General features: G+C 40.1%; 1 protein-coding gene across 4 annotated transcripts in view; it reads right to left on the bottom strand.

The window, feature by feature from the left end:
- LOC140913372 (cytoplasmic dynein 1 heavy chain 1) overlaps nt 1-20,068 on the bottom strand; it is a 70,138-nt gene that overhangs the window by 27,983 nt on the left and 22,087 nt on the right. For all 4 annotated transcript variants that reach the window (XR_012159565.2, XM_073349662.2, XM_073349663.2 and 1 more), the window contains 25 exons: nt 19,719-19,832; nt 18,607-18,717; nt 18,317-18,526; nt 17,590-17,736; nt 17,101-17,267; nt 16,063-16,236; nt 15,051-15,216; nt 14,775-14,963; nt 14,481-14,675; nt 12,535-12,817; nt 11,950-12,050; nt 10,948-11,107; nt 10,345-10,588; nt 9,951-10,134; nt 9,042-9,254; nt 8,602-8,840; nt 8,306-8,462; nt 5,825-6,052; nt 5,341-5,571; nt 5,039-5,179; nt 4,446-4,679; nt 3,131-3,337; nt 2,927-3,048; nt 856-1,021; nt 476-639 (listed from right to left, as the gene is read on the bottom strand). Coding sequence is in view for 3 of the 4 variants with exons in the window: in XM_073349662.2 (XP_073205763.2) it covers nt 476-639; nt 856-1,021; nt 2,927-3,048; nt 3,131-3,337; nt 4,446-4,679; nt 5,039-5,179; nt 5,341-5,571; nt 5,825-6,052; nt 8,306-8,462; nt 8,602-8,840; nt 9,042-9,254; nt 9,951-10,134; nt 10,345-10,588; nt 10,948-11,107; nt 11,950-12,050; nt 12,535-12,817; nt 14,481-14,675; nt 14,775-14,963; nt 15,051-15,216; nt 16,063-16,236; nt 17,101-17,267; nt 17,590-17,736; nt 18,317-18,526; nt 18,607-18,717; nt 19,719-19,832 (4,547 nt within the window). In the remaining variant the exon portion in view is untranslated. The remainder of the gene's footprint in view (nt 1-475; nt 640-855; nt 1,022-2,926; nt 3,049-3,130; nt 3,338-4,445; nt 4,680-5,038; nt 5,180-5,340; nt 5,572-5,824; nt 6,053-8,305; nt 8,463-8,601; nt 8,841-9,041; nt 9,255-9,950; nt 10,135-10,344; nt 10,589-10,947; nt 11,108-11,949; nt 12,051-12,534; nt 12,818-14,480; nt 14,676-14,774; nt 14,964-15,050; nt 15,217-16,062; nt 16,237-17,100; nt 17,268-17,589; nt 17,737-18,316; nt 18,527-18,606; nt 18,718-19,718; nt 19,833-20,068) is intronic.

Genomic DNA, 20,068 nt, shown 5'->3' with positions numbered 1-20,068 from the left:
CAATTTAAGGTCCAATATGGTAAAAAAAATCTCAATTTGATAAAATCCTCAAACTCAACTGCAACAATTAAAGAAAGGGGACTGAGATTGGCCAAGCCTTTTCAAACTATTTGTTTTTACCACCTTTAAATTTGAGGTGAACTATAATCCTGTGGTCTTCGTAGGCAGTCTGTACTTCACCTCACAAACCTGCCCATTACAACAGTTTTGTGCTCCAAGCAGATAAATGAATGAGCCAACCGTTTGAAGTTGAAATTACTGGCCAAAAAAAAAAAGTGAGTTTGGCATTTGAACTACTTGAGAATTCTGCCCAGCTGAGCCCTTTTAAGTGTTTATACTTAATATATCTAAAAGAGCAATCTGGAATCAAATTAGAATTCAACTTGGGCCTCAATTATTTTAAAGGAAAGTCTCTGGAAAGAGTTGAGAAAAAGATCAATTTGTACTTTTAATACTATTTCCATAGTTTCTTTACCGGTCTTGGAAGAGACGCAAAGCTTCGTGTGCCCAAATCCTAATAAGGCCTTCAACAGGTAAGGTTTCTAATGGTCTCAAGGCTTCAAAGATACCTCTCACCCATCGAGTCATTTCACGAGGTGAATAGATGTAGTGTGGTTGTGTGTCTTGGGTGAACCTTTCCTAAAAATTCAAAACACTGGGTATAGTATCTAATGGGATAAAGTTGTGCAACAATAATTAACATGCAAACAATGCTTTTCATGTTCCCATCTCACAACTGCTAATAGAAACTGGGTAAGCAGGCCAAGACAAAAAGCACTGGGATTTATCTAAAGTGGCACAGTAACAAGGAAAAAGGACTAGTCAGAAGTTGGGATAGTGTGTAGAGCACGTTACCTGTGACATTGTGTAGAACTCTACCATGGCAGCAGTAAGAGGTTCTGCATATGTGCGGAGCGATGGGATAAGCCTCAGCATTGCACGATTGAATGTTCCATATATCTGAGTAAGGGAAGCCGGTCCAGGATAATCCACATACACCACAGGGACGTGGCGTAAAAATCTGAAAGAGGTCCAATAGCTTAGTGTTCATACGAGGAGAGACTTCATCCAAGTCAGCTAGACTAGACCTGACCGATCTATTTTCAATATTCAAAACAACTGCCATCCTTGGCGGAGATTTCATCTCAAATTAAGCCACTAAATGTCAAAGTAGGAGAGTCAATTACTGACTTGTACTCTGCAATATCACATCATATTGGTTCGTTTCTGATCCAAGCTGCTTGTTCCATAGGGTAAAAGTAACTATTAATTTCATAACAGCATTCTCAGCCTCTGAAGTGAGTAATGTTCAGCACTCACATTAGATACCACCCTGTTGGCGAAAACAAAGTCCTCTTTGAAGTACAGGGATGTGAGTGAGTACAGTCTGTGTTGCTCAGAGAGTCGAAGGTCAGAAGCAATCTAGTCTAACCTCCCATATAACACAGGCGGTAGAACTTCCCCAAAATAATTCCCAGGGCATCTTTTAGAAAAAAATGCTATCATCTCGATTTAAAAATTGTGAATGATGCAGAATCCACCCCCAGTAAGTTATTCCAATGGGTAATTGCCTTGTTTCCAATCTGAATTTGTCTAGCTTCAGTCTAGCAAAGAAGGGTATAACATGATCCAGTGGCTGGAAGCTGAAGAGCCCATTATTAAATATTTGTTCCCTATGTAGGTACTTACAGACCAATCAAGTCCCTCCTTAACCTATTCTTTGTTAAGCTAAATAGCTTGAGCATTCTGAGTCCATTATAAAAGCAGGTTTTCTAATCCTTTATCATTCTTGTGACTCTTCCCTGAACTCTTCAATTTGTCCACATCTTTCTCTAATTGTGGGCACCAGAACTGGACACAGATTCCAGCAGTGGTCACATCAGTACCAAATACAGAGATCAAATAAGCCTCTTTATCCTGAAAGGGGCTTGGGGATCATGGTGGATAATCAGTTGAACTTGAGCTCCCTGCTGAACATGTAACACTGGCCAAAAGAGCTAAGGCAATCCTGGGATGCTTAAATGGGGATCATAAATAGGAAGAGTGTCCCCCAACCTGCAAGTATGGCCAACATTCTTTGTTCCTAGATGTATGTATTTACATTTAGCTTTATTAAAATGCATATTAACTGCTTCGCCCAGTTTACCAAGTGACACAGATTGCTGTGAATCAGTAACCTGTCCTAGTCATTTAACATCCTCCCATTTTTGGGTCCTCTACAAACAGAGAGTGATTATTTTGTTCTCTTCCAGGTAACTGATAAAGATGCTAAATATCATACGGTCAAAAACCAGGCCCTGCGCAACCCTATTGGAAACAAGCCCACTCAATAATGGCTCCCAGTTAACAGTTACATTTTGAGACTTATCTGCTAGCCAGTTTTTAATCCATTTAATGTGTGCCATGTAACTTTTATATCATTCTAGTTTGTTTTTAAATCAAATTGTCATGTAGTACCAGGTCAAATGCCTTACCTAAGTGAGTATATTATGTCAACGCTATTACCTTTATCAGCTAAATTTGCAATCTCAAACAAAACAAAACTAGTTTGACAGGATCTATTCTCCATAAACCCATGTTGATTTGTATTAGTTACATTGTAAAACAACTAAAAGAAGGCAATCAAGTCCTGTATCAGCCACTCCATTATTTTGGCCGAGATCTAGGTCATCCCATTTACACTTTTTAAAAACTGGCATTTTGGCAGCTTTCTTCCAGTCTTTGGAACTTCCAGTGTTCCAAGACTTATTGAAGATCAACAGAAGCCTGATGGACTGTTAACGAGCAGCTCATTTGGATGCAAGGTATTTTTAAACCAATATTTGACGCTACAAAAACTGGATTCCAATAGTAGAATGTAAAGGAATCAGATACTCCATTTTGCAGATCAGTACTATAGTTTTAGTAGCTTCAGAATAGTATTTACCTATGTGAAAGTGGTTTCCTTCCAGGATCGGTAGGGGGGTTACAAGCTCCAACAAACTGAATCCTCTCTAATTTCACCCAGGTCTGATCTGATGTACGGTAGAAGCCTCCATGTTCCACCATCTGAATGAGGGAATTGTTTTAATATAAGAAAGTTTCCATAAAAGCATAACAGTAGAATCCTTAGTTTCACAACAAAACAAACCTGTCTAATGAAGGATATGACTCTCTGCGTGCCATACTTATCCATATCTGGCAAGTTGATTTCATCACAGAACAGCACCAGCCACTTTCCTAGCTGCACGGGGGCCAGCACCACTCCATTAGGTGTACGCCTGTACTCACAGTAATGATCAAAAGTTTTCAAAAGTAGCTCTGGGGTAGTAGCACTAGAGAAGTTAAGTCCAACCACCTTTAAAAAAAAAAGGGGGTGAAAGAGGTAAGACATTTGATATGTTTTAATAGCTTGAAATCTTAGAAATAATGGCCTGTGATGGGATGTTAGATGGGGTGGGATCTGAGTTACTTCAGAAAATTCTTTTCTGGGTATCTGGCTGGTGAATCTTGCCCATATGCTCAGGGTTTAGCTGATCGCCGTATTTGGGATCGAGAAGGAATTTTCCTCCAGGGCAGATTGGAAGAGGCCCTGGAGGTTTTTTGCCTTCCTCTGTAGCATGGGGCACGGGTGACTTGCTGGAGGATTCTCTGCTCCTTTAAGTCTTTAAACCACGATTTGAGGATTTCAATAGCTCAGACATAGGCGAGAGGTTTTTCACAGGAGTGGGTGGGTGAGATCCTGTGGCCTGCGTTTTGCAGGAGGTTGGACTAGATCATAATGGTCCCTTCTGACCTTAATATCTATGAATCTATAACCAAAGTTTCAATAGATTATCATTCCTCAGTAACAAATATATGTTACAACTTGGCCTTCAGACTGAAAATATATGCTGTATGTTGACTAGATACTGATCACTGGATGCTGTTTACACAAGTATTTGGGTCACTACAGATATGTAAAATTCCTTATAGACTTTGCCATCAAAGTCTGTTATGTGCCAGTAGCACCCACCTGTTACACATACTGTCTCTCATCACTGTTAACAGGTTTAAACACTCATATACCAAGACGGAACAGCTACCTGAACTCAAAATACTTTTGATTTAATACGAACAAGTGGAAAAAAGCCAGTACTACTGGTGCTAGTTAGAAAGGAAGAACAGATGGCCTTGAAGTTAAGGGACTCCTGGAGTTAGGAAGAGTCTAGATCTTCCTGGTGACTATGGGCAAGTCACTGATTTCTGCTTCAGTTTCCACTCCCTTTTACAGTTCATGTTTCTACTTCACAGAGTGTTATAAAGATACATTCATTTACTTGGGCAAAGAGCTCTGATACAATGAAGTTTTTGCCATGTAAGTAGAGAGGTGTTGCTGTAATCACGAGAGTAAACCTTGTAGGCAGCTTTTACTTGTTATAAAATTTGCTATTATTCAATAACCCACACATAAACACAATAGTTACCTCCATATCAGGGAGGGCTCTGAGAGCACTGAAAAGGGTCATAGTCTTTCCAGAACCTGGTGGGCCACAGAGCACTAGGGGTTTGTGTTCCGCTAGCCAAGTATACAGCAAAGCTTCATGCCGGACAGTATCTAGGGTTGGTACTACAACATCAGGAGCAGCAACCTTGTGTGTCTCAACTTCAATCTGAGGAACCTTGGACTGCCATGGGACCCATTCACCTGTAATTGACACCTAGGTGAACAGAAATACAGTTAATTAAATTTAGGAGACAGATGTGTTCCAGTGGGGTTGTCATCACAACCCCATCTTATTTTACACAACTTCATGCTTTAATCTGTGAACTCAGTTAGGTTTTTAACACCTACAGATTTAATGCTTTGGGACTAGTTTAGAAGCAGGCTGGATTACACAGTACATTATGTACCAACTGAGGGGGGGGGGAATCAAATGTAGAGTGGCTAGCCTTGAGCTAACTTGTGAGATATTGATTTACTCCCATTGAGAGAGGTTAATTTAGAAATAGTGTCATTCTGGTTTTGTTTCCTTAGGAATTAGGTTTTTAACCTATACAAAGTACAAGAGGCTATTACCTCATAATCAATTATGGGTATATTGGGTGCTGTGGGCAATGGTACAGTGGTGATTCTCCTAATGTATTCTCCCAGCTCTGCTCTCATTTTCAGACGGCTGTCTCCAGAAAGTGACCACAGTATTGCATAGACCAGGTATCTCTGATGGAAGAGAAGAGAAAGATTAGTCCACACAAATGCAAAAAAAGTATTACTTGTGTTCGAAGGACAGCTGAAGAAAATACAAGGAGACTATTCAATGAATCTGGTAACTGTGTTCATCTTTAGGCTTTCAGATCACTTTGCTTAAGTATTTACTTTACCTGGATATAACGCTCCAGTTGCTCTATCTGCATAGGGAAATCGGGATGGTTTGCATTGTACTGGGCTACATTGCGGCAAGCCTGATGCAACATAGAGAACAATGAACCAAGACAGCGCAAGCGAGTGAGGTCCATGATATGCTCTAACTTGAAAGCATGTTCAAGAGCTTTAGTCACAAGTCCATTAGATGTGAAATAGGGCTGCATAATTGTTGCTGCATCTCTTTGAATCTGTTGGTAAAGACATTAGCATTGTTCAAGGAACTTGGTTTGTAGTCTTAAGTCATAACACTAGATTTTAAAATAAGTTTGTCAGTAGCATGGATTCAAAATGTCATGCGTGTTGTATTCCCTAAAATTATACTTTGTTAACTCAATCTCTATTTATATTCAGTACAGCCGGTAAGATAAGCTTTCAAGGCACTTCCTACTTTTAGTGGGTCTGGTGTCAGTCCACAGTATTACAATCCATTCCAAGTTATACCTGCAACATTGGAGAAGCTGCTTCTTCACCTTCATCTTCTTTGCCCTTTCGCCTGCGCTGAGCTTCCTCTTCACCTTCATCCAGAGGGATGCTTCGTAGTCTGGCCAAGAAGTTATTGAATATCATGTCAGTGCTTAGAACATCTTCACTGAACCAGACCATTCCACATCTTGACACTGTGGCCAGAGTAGCATATTTCAGATCCTGTACCTCAAACATGATACGCACCTAGAGAGAAAGTGCAGACATTTAAGAGAAGTTAGATTTTATGTTCTACTGAATCTATTACAGTAACTCCTCACTTAACATTGTCCTACTTGACATTTCGTTGTTAAGCCACTGATCATGTCAGCAAGTTAAAGAAGTATGGGCTGGATGGATGCACTACAGGGTGGGTAGAAAGTTGGCTAGATTGTCGGGCTCAATGGGTAGTGATCAATGGCTCCATGTCTAGTTGGCAGCCGGTATCTAGCGGACTGCCCCAAGGATCGGTCCTGAGGCCGGTTTTGTTCAATATCTTCATTATGATCTGGAGAATGGTGTGGATTGCACCCTCAGCAAGTTTGCGGATGACACTAAACTGAGAGGAGTGGTAGATACGCTGGAGGGTAAGGATAGGATACAGAGGGACCTAGACAAATTAGAGGATTGGGCCAAAAGAAATCTGATGAGGTTCAACAAGGACAAGTGCAGAGTCCTGCATTTAGAACAGAAGAAGCCAATGCACCGCTACAGACTAGGGACTGAACGGCTAGGCAGCAGTTCTGCAGAGAAGGACCTAGGGGTGACAGTGGACGAGAAGCTGGATAGGAGTCAACAGTGTGCCCTTGTTGCCAAGAAGGCCAATGGCATTTTGGGATGTATAAGTAGGGGCATTGCCAGCAGATCAAGGGATGTGATCGTTCCCCTCTATTTGACATTGGTGAGGCCTCATCTGGAGTACTGTGTCCAGTTTTGGGCCCCACACTACAAGAAGGATGTGGAGAAATTGGAGAGAGTCCAGTGAAGGGCAACAAAAATGATTAGGGGACTGGAACACATGAGTTATGAGGAGAGGCTGAGGGAACTGGGCTTGTTTAGTCTGCGGAAGAGAAGAATGAGGGGGGATTTGATAGCTGTTTTTAACTACCTGAAAGGTGGATCCAAAGAGGATGGATCTAGACTATTCTCAGTGATAGCAGATGACAGGACAAGGAGTAATGGTCTCAAGTTGCAGTGGGGGAGGTTTAGGTTGGATATTAGGAAACTTTTTCACTAGGAGGGTGGTGAAACACTGGAATGCGTTACCTAGGGAGGTGGTGGAATCCCCTTCCTTAGAAGTTTTTAAGGTCAGGCTTGACAAAGCCCTGGCTGGGATGATTTAGTTGGGACTGGTCCTGCTCTGGGCAGGGGGTTGGACTAGATGGCCTCCAGAGGTCCCTTCCAATTCTGTTATTCTATGGTCTGTTAGAGAACATGCTTGCTTAAAGTTGCGCAATGCTCTTATAATGTTGTTCGGCAGCTGCCTGCTTTGTCCACTGCTTGCAGAAAGAGCAGCCCATTGGGCCTAGCTGGTGGGGGATAGGAACCAGGTTGGACCAGTAGCCCTGCGCCCCCCCATTCAGCTCCCCTAAGCTGTCAGTCACACACACATGCATGCCTTTAGAAAGTGGAAGGAGTGGTGCGCTCCAGTGGAACAGCATGAGTTCATCACGCTCAGTTCCCACAGGGAATGTTTGCAGCCACTGCCATGTTGTGTCTCCCTCCGTTCATGCTGCCTTGTAGAGTGTGAGGCTACATTAACAACAACGTATTATTAACCCTTGAGAGCTCAGCCAAGTGCTAGTTCATCAATTCGCAGGAAGGCATTCCCTGGGAAATATCCCACCCTCTGACTTCACCACCTCAACCAAGCTTCACAATATACAGTATACAACTGTTTAAAAAAATTTGTGTGTATTCTACACACATCCACACGAGTCTTGTCTGGTGGAAAAAAGTTTCCCTGGAACCTAGCCCCCCACCTCCTACCCCCATTTACATTAATTCTTATGGGGAAACTGGACTAGCTTAACATCACTTCGCTTAAAGTAGCATTTTTCAGGAATATAACTTACAATGTTAAACAAGGAGTTACTGTAAAAGCTCAGTTAACATGCTTCTCTAAACTCCTAAGAAGCCAATAGGTGGTATAAAAATTAAGTTTTTTCTTAACACCTAATTAGACATTCAGGCATGATCTAGTATTTCCTAGTCTGGTAGGGTCAAGGTAAACCTGACATGACAAACTCCATAACCACAGAAGAGTTTTAAAGAATTGAACCAGACCATTGCATAAGATCACTTTTGCTCTGATGCAATATTAACTTTACTCTGTGCCCACAGTTTGTGTGGTAAGAGCCTGTTCATGTCAGCTACCAAAAGCAGCAGAGCTATCAAATTTTCAGTAGATTAAACTATTTAGAAATGCTAAAATGTTTGTAAAAACAAAAAGAACTTTACATTTGGTGGAAGGCTGAGACGTTCTCCATTGGGCAGAGTCAGCAGTTTGTTGTCATCCAGCACGGAGTTTAAGTTCTCCACCCATTCAGGATCTACATCCCCATCAAAGATGATCCACTGTCGTTTTTGCAATTCACCTCTCACATTGTCTATGATCCTAAATTCAGGAAAGCATTTAGTATAGGTTAAAAAACAGTAATATTCCCTTTCCTCAATCCTCCATGGCAATGACAAAATCCAAGGATCTCTCCAATAGCCACTTCTTAACTTATATGCTATTAATGTTTAAGACTCACTTTCTCAGGACATGTGTAAACAATCCATCTGTCCATTCTCTGGTATTTGGATCCAAAGTACCATAGAGGTGATCTTTGCTGATTGCTTTTGGATCAATGATGTGAGCAACACCTTCTACACCCTCTAGCCGCTCCAGAGCTTTTAGCAGCACTCTCCAAGCCATGCTCTTTCCACTTCCAGAAGGACCCACCATCATCAACCCATGATTGATCTGGGTAATTTGATAGAGCTGAAGAACCTGTGACAGAACAGATTTAAGACTTCCAGTTATTAAGATTCAAACATAATAATCCGGAATCACTTAAAGTTGAAATTTATTTTAGGTACTCTGTCTATTTGGGGAGCGGTTATATTTGATTTCTGTATCACGGAATATGGAAAGTGCTACATGTACTTTTGTCAACTCCACATTGTAAGATTTACAACTATCACAATGTACCTTTTCCACCCACATGCCACCAACTTCTTCTCCATCACCATAGGTAAGGTACATTTCCTGACACACTTTCTTAAGCTCCTCTCGCAGGGCTGTCATTTCACCACGATGATACTGTACTCCAGGGAATACATCAGACAAGAGACTGAACAGCAATGGGATGTCTTCTGCAACAAGTTTAGGTACCATTGTTTCACACACACTCTGGATCAAAATCTACACGGAAAATTTTCATGCTTTGATTAGACAATACAAGGCAAGCAATGAATATCTGCATTAGTCACATTGGTAGAAATATTTCAAACACATCACGCTGAATACTAAGACTGCAGAGTATATTGACATTTGCTAGGTTTGCATTTGGCATTCTTATTCCCTGCAAAACTTATTTGATGTTGAGTTTTGTATTTGTGCAAGACCATTTATAACAGTGCATTATGAACTTGAAGTGATGCTATACAGGGAATACTTAAGCTATCACCTAATACAATTGCCTTAATTGAGGAGTGACAGCTGTACTTGCCTACATAACATTTATCTGAAAGTGATGTGAACTACAGAGGAGTTCATTCAGAACGTCTACTCCACTTGGAATACAGTCAGGACACCACTCGTTTTATTGGAATGGTGAAAGTTTGTAATGATCACAAACCATCAGGTGCTTCTGTTTTATTGTGAGAAAGATACTTCCACAACTCAAGCACTGATTAAAACTCCATTCAATCTGCTGAAACCACCACTTCTGTAGCCTAAAGTACCAAGACTTCAAGTAAATACGACAACGTGTGAACTTAAATAGATTACGTTTATGCTAGATACAGCAGGTGCTTTACTGTAAGTGCTCATATACATGCATATCTACAGTAATCACCCCTTTGCTATGAATCAATATAAAAAATCTGTATGTTTTACCTCTTGTTCAGGTAGGTTCTCAGCAATTTCCCCTTCATCAACAACTTCACCACGCTCTTCCTTCTCCCGCTTTATCTTCTGAATCCTCTCCCTCTTCACATTTCCTGCACTAATCAGTACACTCTTCAAAGCTCTTAAGCCAAAGTCATAATGACTTTGAGAGGAGAGCTGCTCATCACAGAGTCTAAAGATAAAAGAGATCAGAGTCAGTTTTAGATATACTAAGATCACAAAACTAATGTTCAATCGTAAAGTGTCAAGCATGCTTACTGTTCTATATTCTTGCTATTGTATTTTCAAAACTACCTACGGAGCCATTTTAAGATCCAGATTTAAGTACACAAGTGATCTTTTAATGGTCTGGGCCAGACTTCTTTAAGGGACTATTACTTACTTGAAGAATGGGACAATCTTATTGGCGAGCACTTCAGCAGTACGGAAACCCTGGGAGTACAACATGACCTGGGCAATCAGCTGGCGGTCTGGCTTTGTCATTGCCAAGCTACGGAACAGCTTCTTCAAGTTGTCTGGAAGATTTGATCTACCCGCATAACCAGGATTCATGGTGATGAAGATAGCCATGTCTGGGCTCACTTTAACTTGTTTATTCAGCAGCTCACAAGTAATAGGTGCAGAAGCTAAAAACAGTTCACACAAAAATTTGTTACATTTGATTTTGTCTCAGTCAAATTAGCTATCAACTACAGTAGTTGAAACTTCACTTTTAGTATCCTGTATATTTTTGTTTATGGTACAACTAATCAAACATTTTTTCTACCACAACACTAAAGTAACACAATGTTGAAAGTGACTGCATATCTGTTGAAAGCTACTTCCTTTAATTGTTTAAATTAAATTTTCAAATTTAACAAAAACCAAAACCCTGGCCAATGGGGTAGTAAGGAGATTTCTCAAAAAGGACCTATTTCAGACATGCAAGTGAGGGCATTCTTTTAACAGCTATACAAAACCATTAGCAATGGAAAAAACTGCATACCCTTGTCATAGTTTGGATTGCAATGTTCTCGCAAGGCTTCCTGGATGCACTGAACCTGCTGAGAAACAGCAGAAAGCATACGCTCCTCAAGTCTGTTGAACTCATCAAAGCAGCCCCATGCGCCCACTTGGCAGAGCCCCACGAAGATGCGTCCCATTGCCTGTAGGCAGAGAAAAAGAGAAGATAAGCTTTATGTACACACACGTTACCTTGGTTATTCTTCCCTGTACACAGTGAAACTGGTGTAGACTGGACAGGATTGTGGTTACATATATTAACCCCCTATTGTGAGATAGAGAGCACGCACGCGTGTGTATCTTTACGCTGAGACTCTCTATTCTTTCAACAGAAACAACTTCTCTACCCCCCCACTCCACTCTTCTCTACCCACTCACACCACTCTTGCTTCTCAGAGTTTTCAGTTTTTGAATGCCAACTTCCATATTCTAGAACGTACAAGGCACTACTAAGCAACTTCCATTCCTCTTTAGAGAAGTCTGATACTTATTAATACTAAAATCTCTGCAAGCACACTCCTAAACCTGCAGCAGAATTTAAAAGTAGTTCCGATGCTGCAAAAGATCAGGCAGTCCATTGACATAAGGAGTATGTGCAGCAACATATCCATTAGGAGTCAGCCAGTCACACCTACTTGGTTTCCACTAAAGTAGGTCTACTGCAGTTGGTCACACAACATGACTGGGGGATGGTAATGGAAGACTGTAGTTTGAAAAAACTTGAAGTTACCTTCCTAAAGCTTGCAGTTCAGATCTTCTCTTGCTAAATTGCTACCTAAAAACAGAGCAGGCAGCTTCTAACCCAATTCTGCTTTAGGTGGTAGTGAAGTCCAATGAAGCACAGTTAAGTAACCAGAATCTATTTTACCAGATACAGGAACAAGCTTTCAAAGACGTTTTGAAATCTACAAGCTTAAATGGCATATTTATGAGATCTTAAACTTAAAATAACAAATGTTCTCATATTAAATTAAAAATACTATACCTGAAAGTCAAATGTTTCATCACAGTTGAAAACCAGAACAAAGCGGCCAAGCTGGTGTCCAAGGGCCTTTACAGATTCTGTTTTACCAGTACCAGCAGGACCTATTTTTAGAACGCAATAAAAATATTAGTCTCTTCCTAGGCACTAAACTGACAATATTAACATCTGGAGTCTACGAGCTGGGCTACAGTACCACGGTAAATCAGCCCAAGTTACACTACTCGAATAATGTAACTGAAGTCGATGTAGTTTAGGTCGACTTACTGCAGTGTCTACACCGTGCTGTGTCGACAGGAGATGTACTCCTAGACTTCCCTTACTCTTCTCATGGAGGTGGAGTAAACAAATAAGTAGGAGAGCACTCTCCCATCAATTTAGCATGTCTTCAACAGACCCGCTAAATCAACACCTGCTGCATCAATTACAGCAGTGCAGATCTACTGGTAAATATAGACATAGCCTAAGTGTTGCTCATTTTTCAAAATTGGAGTCTCAACTATGGAAGTTACTTTATTAATTTTATAGCTGATGAACATCAATCTTTACATTTAACAGAAGACACATATGGAATAAGTACAAACTTACCAAACGGTGAGCCTCCAAGTCTTGCCTCCAAGGCTTGCGTCATTGTCAGGTAACAGCGGTCAGTAAGAGGAGTCTGAACTAGTTTATCCTGAACACCAAGATACTCAAAGCCGTAGTTGAATTTGGCATTTGCCATCTGAATGGACAGCTGCTGCAACACATCTGTCTGTTTTGGGTCAAAGTAGAATCGCATCTGGCTGAGCCATTCAAAGGATTTGGAGTTGTCAATCTTGCTTTTGATCAGTGATCTTGTAACATCTCTTTGGTGCACTAACTCCGTAATCTGGAGAACAAGCATCTCATTAGCAACCACAATGAAAAAAGATCATGTACTCTAATGAAACTAACAATTTTACTGCATCTCAATGCACCTCAGTTTATGAAAAGCCATTGCTCTGTGCTAGACGGCATGATCTAATATCCATCCTCTAGCTTGCAGAAAGGAGGAGCTAGTAAAAAAAAGTCCGTTGCTACAGGATCTCTCTCAGCCAAGCTTCAGGCCAAGGCATGGTTCTGTCCTTACGGACAACTTTTTCTGTCCACAAGCACAGAAAGGAAGCCTATCCATACTCATCCTGCTAGACTTCGCTGGCACCACATACTGTTAGTCACCAGATATTCTTCTCTGCCTCCAATGATGAATGAAAGTGCCCTTAAACCAGCTCACATTTTCCTCTAAGAAACCCCAAGTGCTGTAGAGGGACAGTGTTTCTACATCCCTCCCCAACATACCCCCAAGAGCCCTCACCTCTGAAGTCCCACAAGTTTTAATCCTCTGCACAAGTCTATATAAAGACATCAAGAGAACTGGTAAGACACTGTGGGCTGAAATCTCAGCAGGTACAGACCAACACGGAGCTCTACATCTCCATTTCCAGCTTTCAGTAGCTAGAATCAGCTGAATGAAGCTCATCTGATTAGAGCTAAACCCAGCCAAGACTGAGATGCTGGTAGATAAAGAGAAATGTTTCCAAGAACTTGCTTCCCCTAAGACTTAACTATGGAGGGCACCTTCCCCTCAGACTAGATTATCACGAGCCTTCAATCCTTTTGGATGCCCAAGACACAATAATGTCAACTTTCATCTGCAAGAGGCCAGAAATTGGCACTTCATTGTATCAGCACAGACTTGGACATGGTAAGGCTGAAGGTCCATAGATTTGATTACTGCAAGTCATGTCTAGCAGTGAAGCCACACCCCAAGTGAAAGCTCCAACTTGCCAAGAAACTAGAGTGCTGTGTTTTGTACAGCACAGACTGCCACAAACACCATTCTGTGGCTATGCACTCTACACTTGTTCCCCAATTAGAAGTTTCATTCAAGGTTTATTTTACGGGAGCCTTTCAACAACAGGATAGATTGTCAGTTGCACTCATCTGGTGGAAAGTAGAGCTTCTTAGGAGGAGCTGGAGTTATGCTATGAATTCAGTGGGCAAGAAGTGATGACTTAAGACTTTCGTAGCTAAATGCAAAAACCCTTCAGTTTAGCTCTTCACATGACTATGACAGCCCCTCACACAAACACAGAAGTTTTAAGTTAAACTATTTCTCATGTAAATGGTTTTTATTTTTAAACAGCTGAAGGAGCTCAGACACTATGGTTATGGGAGCCATGTACATACATAGATAAAAGTTAATATAAACTCTAGATTTATAAATCTTATCTACTCTCAGAATAGGAGATTGGGGGGTATATTCCAAGAGTTTTCTATTCACTAAATAATTCTGCAGAATCTTGTGCTACATGGACATTTAAGTTTATAGACATTATTTCAAGTCAGGCATATGTAATATCTACAGAAACAGATGCTCCTCAAGAAATCTTGATGGGAACATTTTAGTTTTCCCTAGGTGTCACTTTCATGATTTGAAGATGGACAGATTGTGTTCAAATTTTGTAAGAGACCGAATGACTACTGAGGATGGGGAGGAGCATATTACTTACCAAGTGTTCCAATTTCCTTCTGCGGAGAGGTGGCTGTTCCATCAACACAGAGTCTGCTAACACATTCAGCGTGACCTCAACATTAGTCAGCACAGAGTGCAGAGGACTGCTGTCGTCTCCACCACCCATGCCATTCAGAGCAGATTCCACATTCTCTGACCATGCAATTTGGGCTGACAGGACAACAAGCTGGGCCTGAACATTTAAAATACAGTTAGATTTTTGCTAAGAGTTGTTCCTCCCACAAAAGTGTACTATATAGTTTGGTTAGACAAACGTGAATAAGATGGATACCTGATATTTGTCAATCCAAGAAATATAGAGACCGGGATCAATTGAAGTTGCTTTACCAAAGATTTCTACTTCAGTAACAGACTCGGCAAGCAGCTTTGCAAGGGTGACTCGCATTTCCTTTTCAACAAGTGTGAGCCACTCATTGATCTTAGGATGTTCTGTGATAGAGACAGGTGTTTTGAACAGCACCTGAAACAATTAAAATCAAGTGTCATTTTAGTTTTAATTTCGACCAGGTTTGTAAGTTTGCAAAAACCCCCAAAGACACAGTTTTACCTCCTCTCCTTCACGTGATGAGATCCCCAGAACAACAGTGTTATCTTCACTCAGGATGATGCTCGAAACTCCAGCAAACATTTTCTTGAAATGTTTCTGCAGCTTAGCTACATTCTTGCTGTTTCCTATGATTTCGAGCAAGTCCTCATCACCAACGAAGTAGAACCTATTATTAGAGATAAGGTTAAAGCTTTTTAAAACAACTGACCACTGAGGTGAAATTTTTTTTTTTTTTTAACACTTAATTGAAGGCCCAGAATTAATGTGTTTACTTGAACCCTCTATAACCCTTATAAAACTGGGAAATGTCTGCTAGTTTGTGCAATGCTGCGTAATTCTTTTCCTGCATACTTCTGTTAGATCATAGTAAAAATACCTCAGGGCTTGTTCTCTGCACTATTTTTAGTCTATCTAGAGTTTTCTTCCCACTTTAATACCTCATTAGCAGATAAATGCCAAGTATTGAAAGATTATGAGACAGCAAAGCTCCCATTCTGAACACATGCTTGACATGGAGGTTATGTTTAGATCTACAATTCAAGGACCTCACACACTACTAAGAATTGAAGGTGAAACAGAATGCAACATGAATCAAATATAGAATGATACAAGTTCTTAAGCTTTGGTATTTGGTTAGATTCCTAAGGGTTCATTAAGCTTAAACGAAAACAAAACTAAATTGGAGAATTTCATTATTCAGTACCAGGTGAAACAGCCTATTACGCAATATTTATATTCAAATTATGCCATTTAAGTTACTAATCACAAGTGACCCACACAAAGAAATTGAAGTTTATCACTTCCCAGGAAATGGGACCATAAAATGACTAAATTGTTCAACCTTTATTTTTTTTATGATTCCAAAGCATTCATGTTTTGATATCTTCATATGCACTAGAAGGTTGCTATCGGAACACAATAAAAGGAAGTACTTAGGCACTACCATGCAAACAAACACAATTCCTATTAGAGTTTATTCCAGCACAATTGGTGAGGAGATGAAATTCCTTACCGAGGAAAGGAGGATCTTTCCCTCTCCAGGTATTCTCCCAATGCTTTCTGGATCTTTCCAAGCAAGTCTGCTAATCTCTCCAGGGACCTTTGTACACCTTGGATGTTAAGAACATCCATTACAAGGGGAGATTTGGATACCTTTTTCATAAGTGCCAGAAACTCAGTACTGATGCTGTAAGTGAGAGTGAGAAAAATATTAAGCACACTTTAAATGAAGGATACGATAGTACAAGTTCAGTTACTGAGCGTAAAAAAGGGTGATATCTATTAATTTTATTAACATTGTGAGAGAGTTAGGGGGTGGCTGGCTTTATGCTACACTGAAGATTAATTCTAGATGGAGCACTCCACACGGTACCCAAGAACCAGACAATGACTAATTCAATTGCCGGCGCTCAAACACGCCATACAGTAAATCCACCACTGAAGTCTACCTCTGACTCTCTGGCGTGGTGCATATGTCTGTCATGGGACATATGTCCTGAACCTGGTCAAAGACTCTGAAATGGATAAGAGACTGCTTGTTAGCTCAGGGTGGGAGACATCAACTGAAGATTGGACACAGGCAGAGACTGCAAGGGTGAAATCTACCTGCTTAGCCCAATGCGAGATGATACGTGGGACAAGAGGGGCTACCTAAATTTGCAAGGAAAGTCAAAGGTCGAGGTCACATAGGTTTACAGGTCTTATTGTTTTAACCCTTTTCTTATGTGCAAAAAAAAAAACAAAACAAAAAACTTTGTCTATATGAACAAGCTGTTCTGTCACTGCACTCATACTGGTCATAAGCTTCCAAAGTCTGCAGCAGGGGCCAAAACCCAGATAGACCTGCTGAGAACACTGTTGGTGAACAGGAGTATTTTGCTCTGGGTCACTAGAACAAAAAAAGTGGGGGCAAATCACAGGATTCACTGAGACAATTGCAGACCTATCACTTGAAAGAGATGCTCATGCAAAGGCCAGGCAGAGGAACAAAGTCAATGGTGCAGCTTGCCCTGAACTGTAACTGAGAATTTCACACAAATCCGAAGTATACCTTTGGAACCTCTGGGTTTCAACAGGCAATAAGTGCTTAATATCAGCACTACCAGTAAAGATACCCTCCAGGTAGACCCATCGCCTTTGGACATCTATCCAGACATCAAAGAGTGCCATGATGCGATTCAATTTGTCCTCCCAGCTAAGGGCATCTTCTTCAAACACCTAAATGTTACAAAAACCATTAACATTCAGTTTACCGTTAAAAAAAACAAAACAAAACAAAAAAACTTCACCTACAAGTCAGTATGATTTTAAGAAGTTGGACAAGTAACACTAATCAAGCTAGTTTAAGAACTGAATTGGAAATAATTTTGTAAGCTTGGTTAAAGCTATAAAAAGGTATAATCCACTTATACACCTAACAATTTGCCAAACTTGGCACACAAGGTGCTAGCTGAACAAATGTACACTAGGAAAAGAATATGAAAACAAGGAGGGAGCCAAAGATAATTGAAAAGAAAAATAAAGTAATTTTACATTATACCTTGTAGTACGGTGATAACTTCATGGCAGACACACTGTTAATGTGCTCCTTGACCTTGTTGAAGAGATCATCCCAACCACGAATCAAACGACATTTGTTCTGATAGTTAACCAAATCCAGTTCATAAGTGTTCCACACTTCTCTTATCTTCAAGAAAAAAAGTAGTCAGATTATGAACTCCCGATAGTAATTTTAATTCTATTACGTTTATTTCATTCTGTAGTGTAGAAATGTAGTTACATGAGCTTGATTCTTATCTTTTTACAGAGCACATGAATCTGCAGGCCTTGGATTGCTGTGAATCATATGGTGGGAGATTTCATAATTATGTCTTGTGGGTCAGAGTTAAAGGTATTGCAACTCAAAACGAAATTACAGAAGGAAGTTTCCAGTCTTCTACTTAGAAGTTTTATAATAGTAATGTTAGTACTAGCTATATATTTTACTTGACTTATCTTTAAGTTTAAGTTACAGTACCTTCAGTAAACTTCCGAAGCTTTTAATAAAACCCCTAAACCTATGGGGTTTCATGTTGTGTCAGTTTGTGTGTTTAAAAATGTATTCAGTTATTGAGAACTAACAATAGATGGTGAAGATCTAAACATTTCACTCTCACCATCCTGGGTATCTAAAATCCAATATGTTACATAGCTGTCAGCAAATTAACTTACACCTCTAAAACCTCTCCTGCACAACAGGTCTAGTATATGTAATGATAGATACTAGCCTGTTTCAAGAACTCTTCCAAAGCCATCTCTCCCTGAGCCACAAGAAGTACATCTTTGACAATTGCTTCATTCTTCTGCAAGTCAACATCCCAGATCTGTCCCAGGGTTAGTTCAGAGACAACCCAGTTAACGTGAAGCCTCTTCATCAGCTGCTTCCAGTGACGATCTTTAAGAGCCTCAGATTTCAGTTCAATCACCAGCATGTTTATCTAGAACGCGAGACAGCACATATTAAGTTAATGGATGCACTTACCCTTGATAACTAATTAAAAAATTATGTACAGCTTACCTTCATGTAACCCTTCAGAAGTCTCTGAACATATTCATAGGAGGCATACTGCCGCAAACGAGCAGGGAAGTTTTTCAACTGGTTCAGTAAGCCGTCCAAATTTTGTCGAAGCTGTCAATAAAATACAGAAGCCTTGAAAGAATTCATCTACCAGCAACATTATGATAAACACAATCACTCTAGTAAACTGGATATTACAACAGTTATCCGTTTTACTTACAGTTTATCATCTTAACACTTTTATTCAACTGTTCTTTAAGAATGGGAGAATCACCCTTACATAATATTGATCATACTTTGCTATGCTGCATATATTTAATTTTGCTAACACTAAATATAGCTGTATACAAGGCAGGCAAATCATATACTAGATGAATGAAAACATTCAATTATCCCTCAAAACCTCATCATTCCAACAGATTCTCCATGCATTTGTTGATATATTCCACCTCAGCAGATTATGTGGAGTCAACAGTACTGCTTTAAGATTAATTCACGACTGTTGGCGCAATACTAGTTTTCTCTATCCCTTGATCATTGAAGTAGCACAGCATGAAGTAATTTTATACTAGATCACAGTGGTCATGAAATTGTGACATTCTTCCTTGCAGATAAGAGGTAGAAGCCTCGTTTCAGGTTTATGTATCCAAGAAGCATCAGCTGGGCAATAGCTTTTCATCAGTGAAGCTGGACAAGTGTTTGAGAAAAGTGCTAATTTAGATCAACTTAATTTCAGGAAACAGATAGAGCATCAATTCTTGTCCTCTGAAGACGTAGCCTATAATTAAATATAGTTAAGGTTGTGTAGTTTCTGCAATCCTGACAATTTTTCAAATTTTGTTTTGTAAGCCTTACCCTGTTGAAGCTTCAGTTATGAGAAAAAGTAATTTCTGCCGTTCGGTGCTGCAAGTTAGATTAAGATAGAGGCTGCATTCTCAGTTATGAATTCTATTTTTCATATGCCAAAAACACCCAGGTACATAAGCACCATGCCATATATTCTGGCTCATTTTCAAGTTGTTAGAGAATTTAAATGTATTTTTATCTCAAAGGCCAAAAGGTGAATAGTATAGTTGTAGTTATGCTTTCTATATACTGAATAAAAAAGGTACCTTGCGAGGCTGTACTGAAACCCACGGCTGTTCCTTCATCTGATCAATCTGGTCCCAGACCTTGGAAAGCTCAGACCAAACTCCTTTGAGGTCTTGTAACTCTTCTAAAGCTACCTACAGTACAAGGGATACATCAAACTTTGGTCAGTTATATAGAAAAAGATGGTAAATATCTGTCCTAAGTTAGACAGAACTTCTTAAACAAATCATTGGGATAGAAACTTGGTCAGGGTACAGGTAATTGGACAGAGACTTGACCCTAGCTTGCCTAGTACATCTCTGGTGGCCCAAAAGGAGTTACTATATGTTGGCTGCTCAATAGCTTAAGTTAGGACTTGTCTACATAGCAA

This window comes from Lepidochelys kempii, chromosome 6, assembly GCF_965140285.1.
Source record: "Lepidochelys kempii isolate rLepKem1 chromosome 6, rLepKem1.hap1, whole genome shotgun sequence".
Taxonomy (NCBI): Eukaryota; Metazoa; Chordata; order Testudines; family Cheloniidae; genus Lepidochelys; species Lepidochelys kempii.
This window is presented reverse-complemented; position numbering and strand designations above follow the sequence as displayed.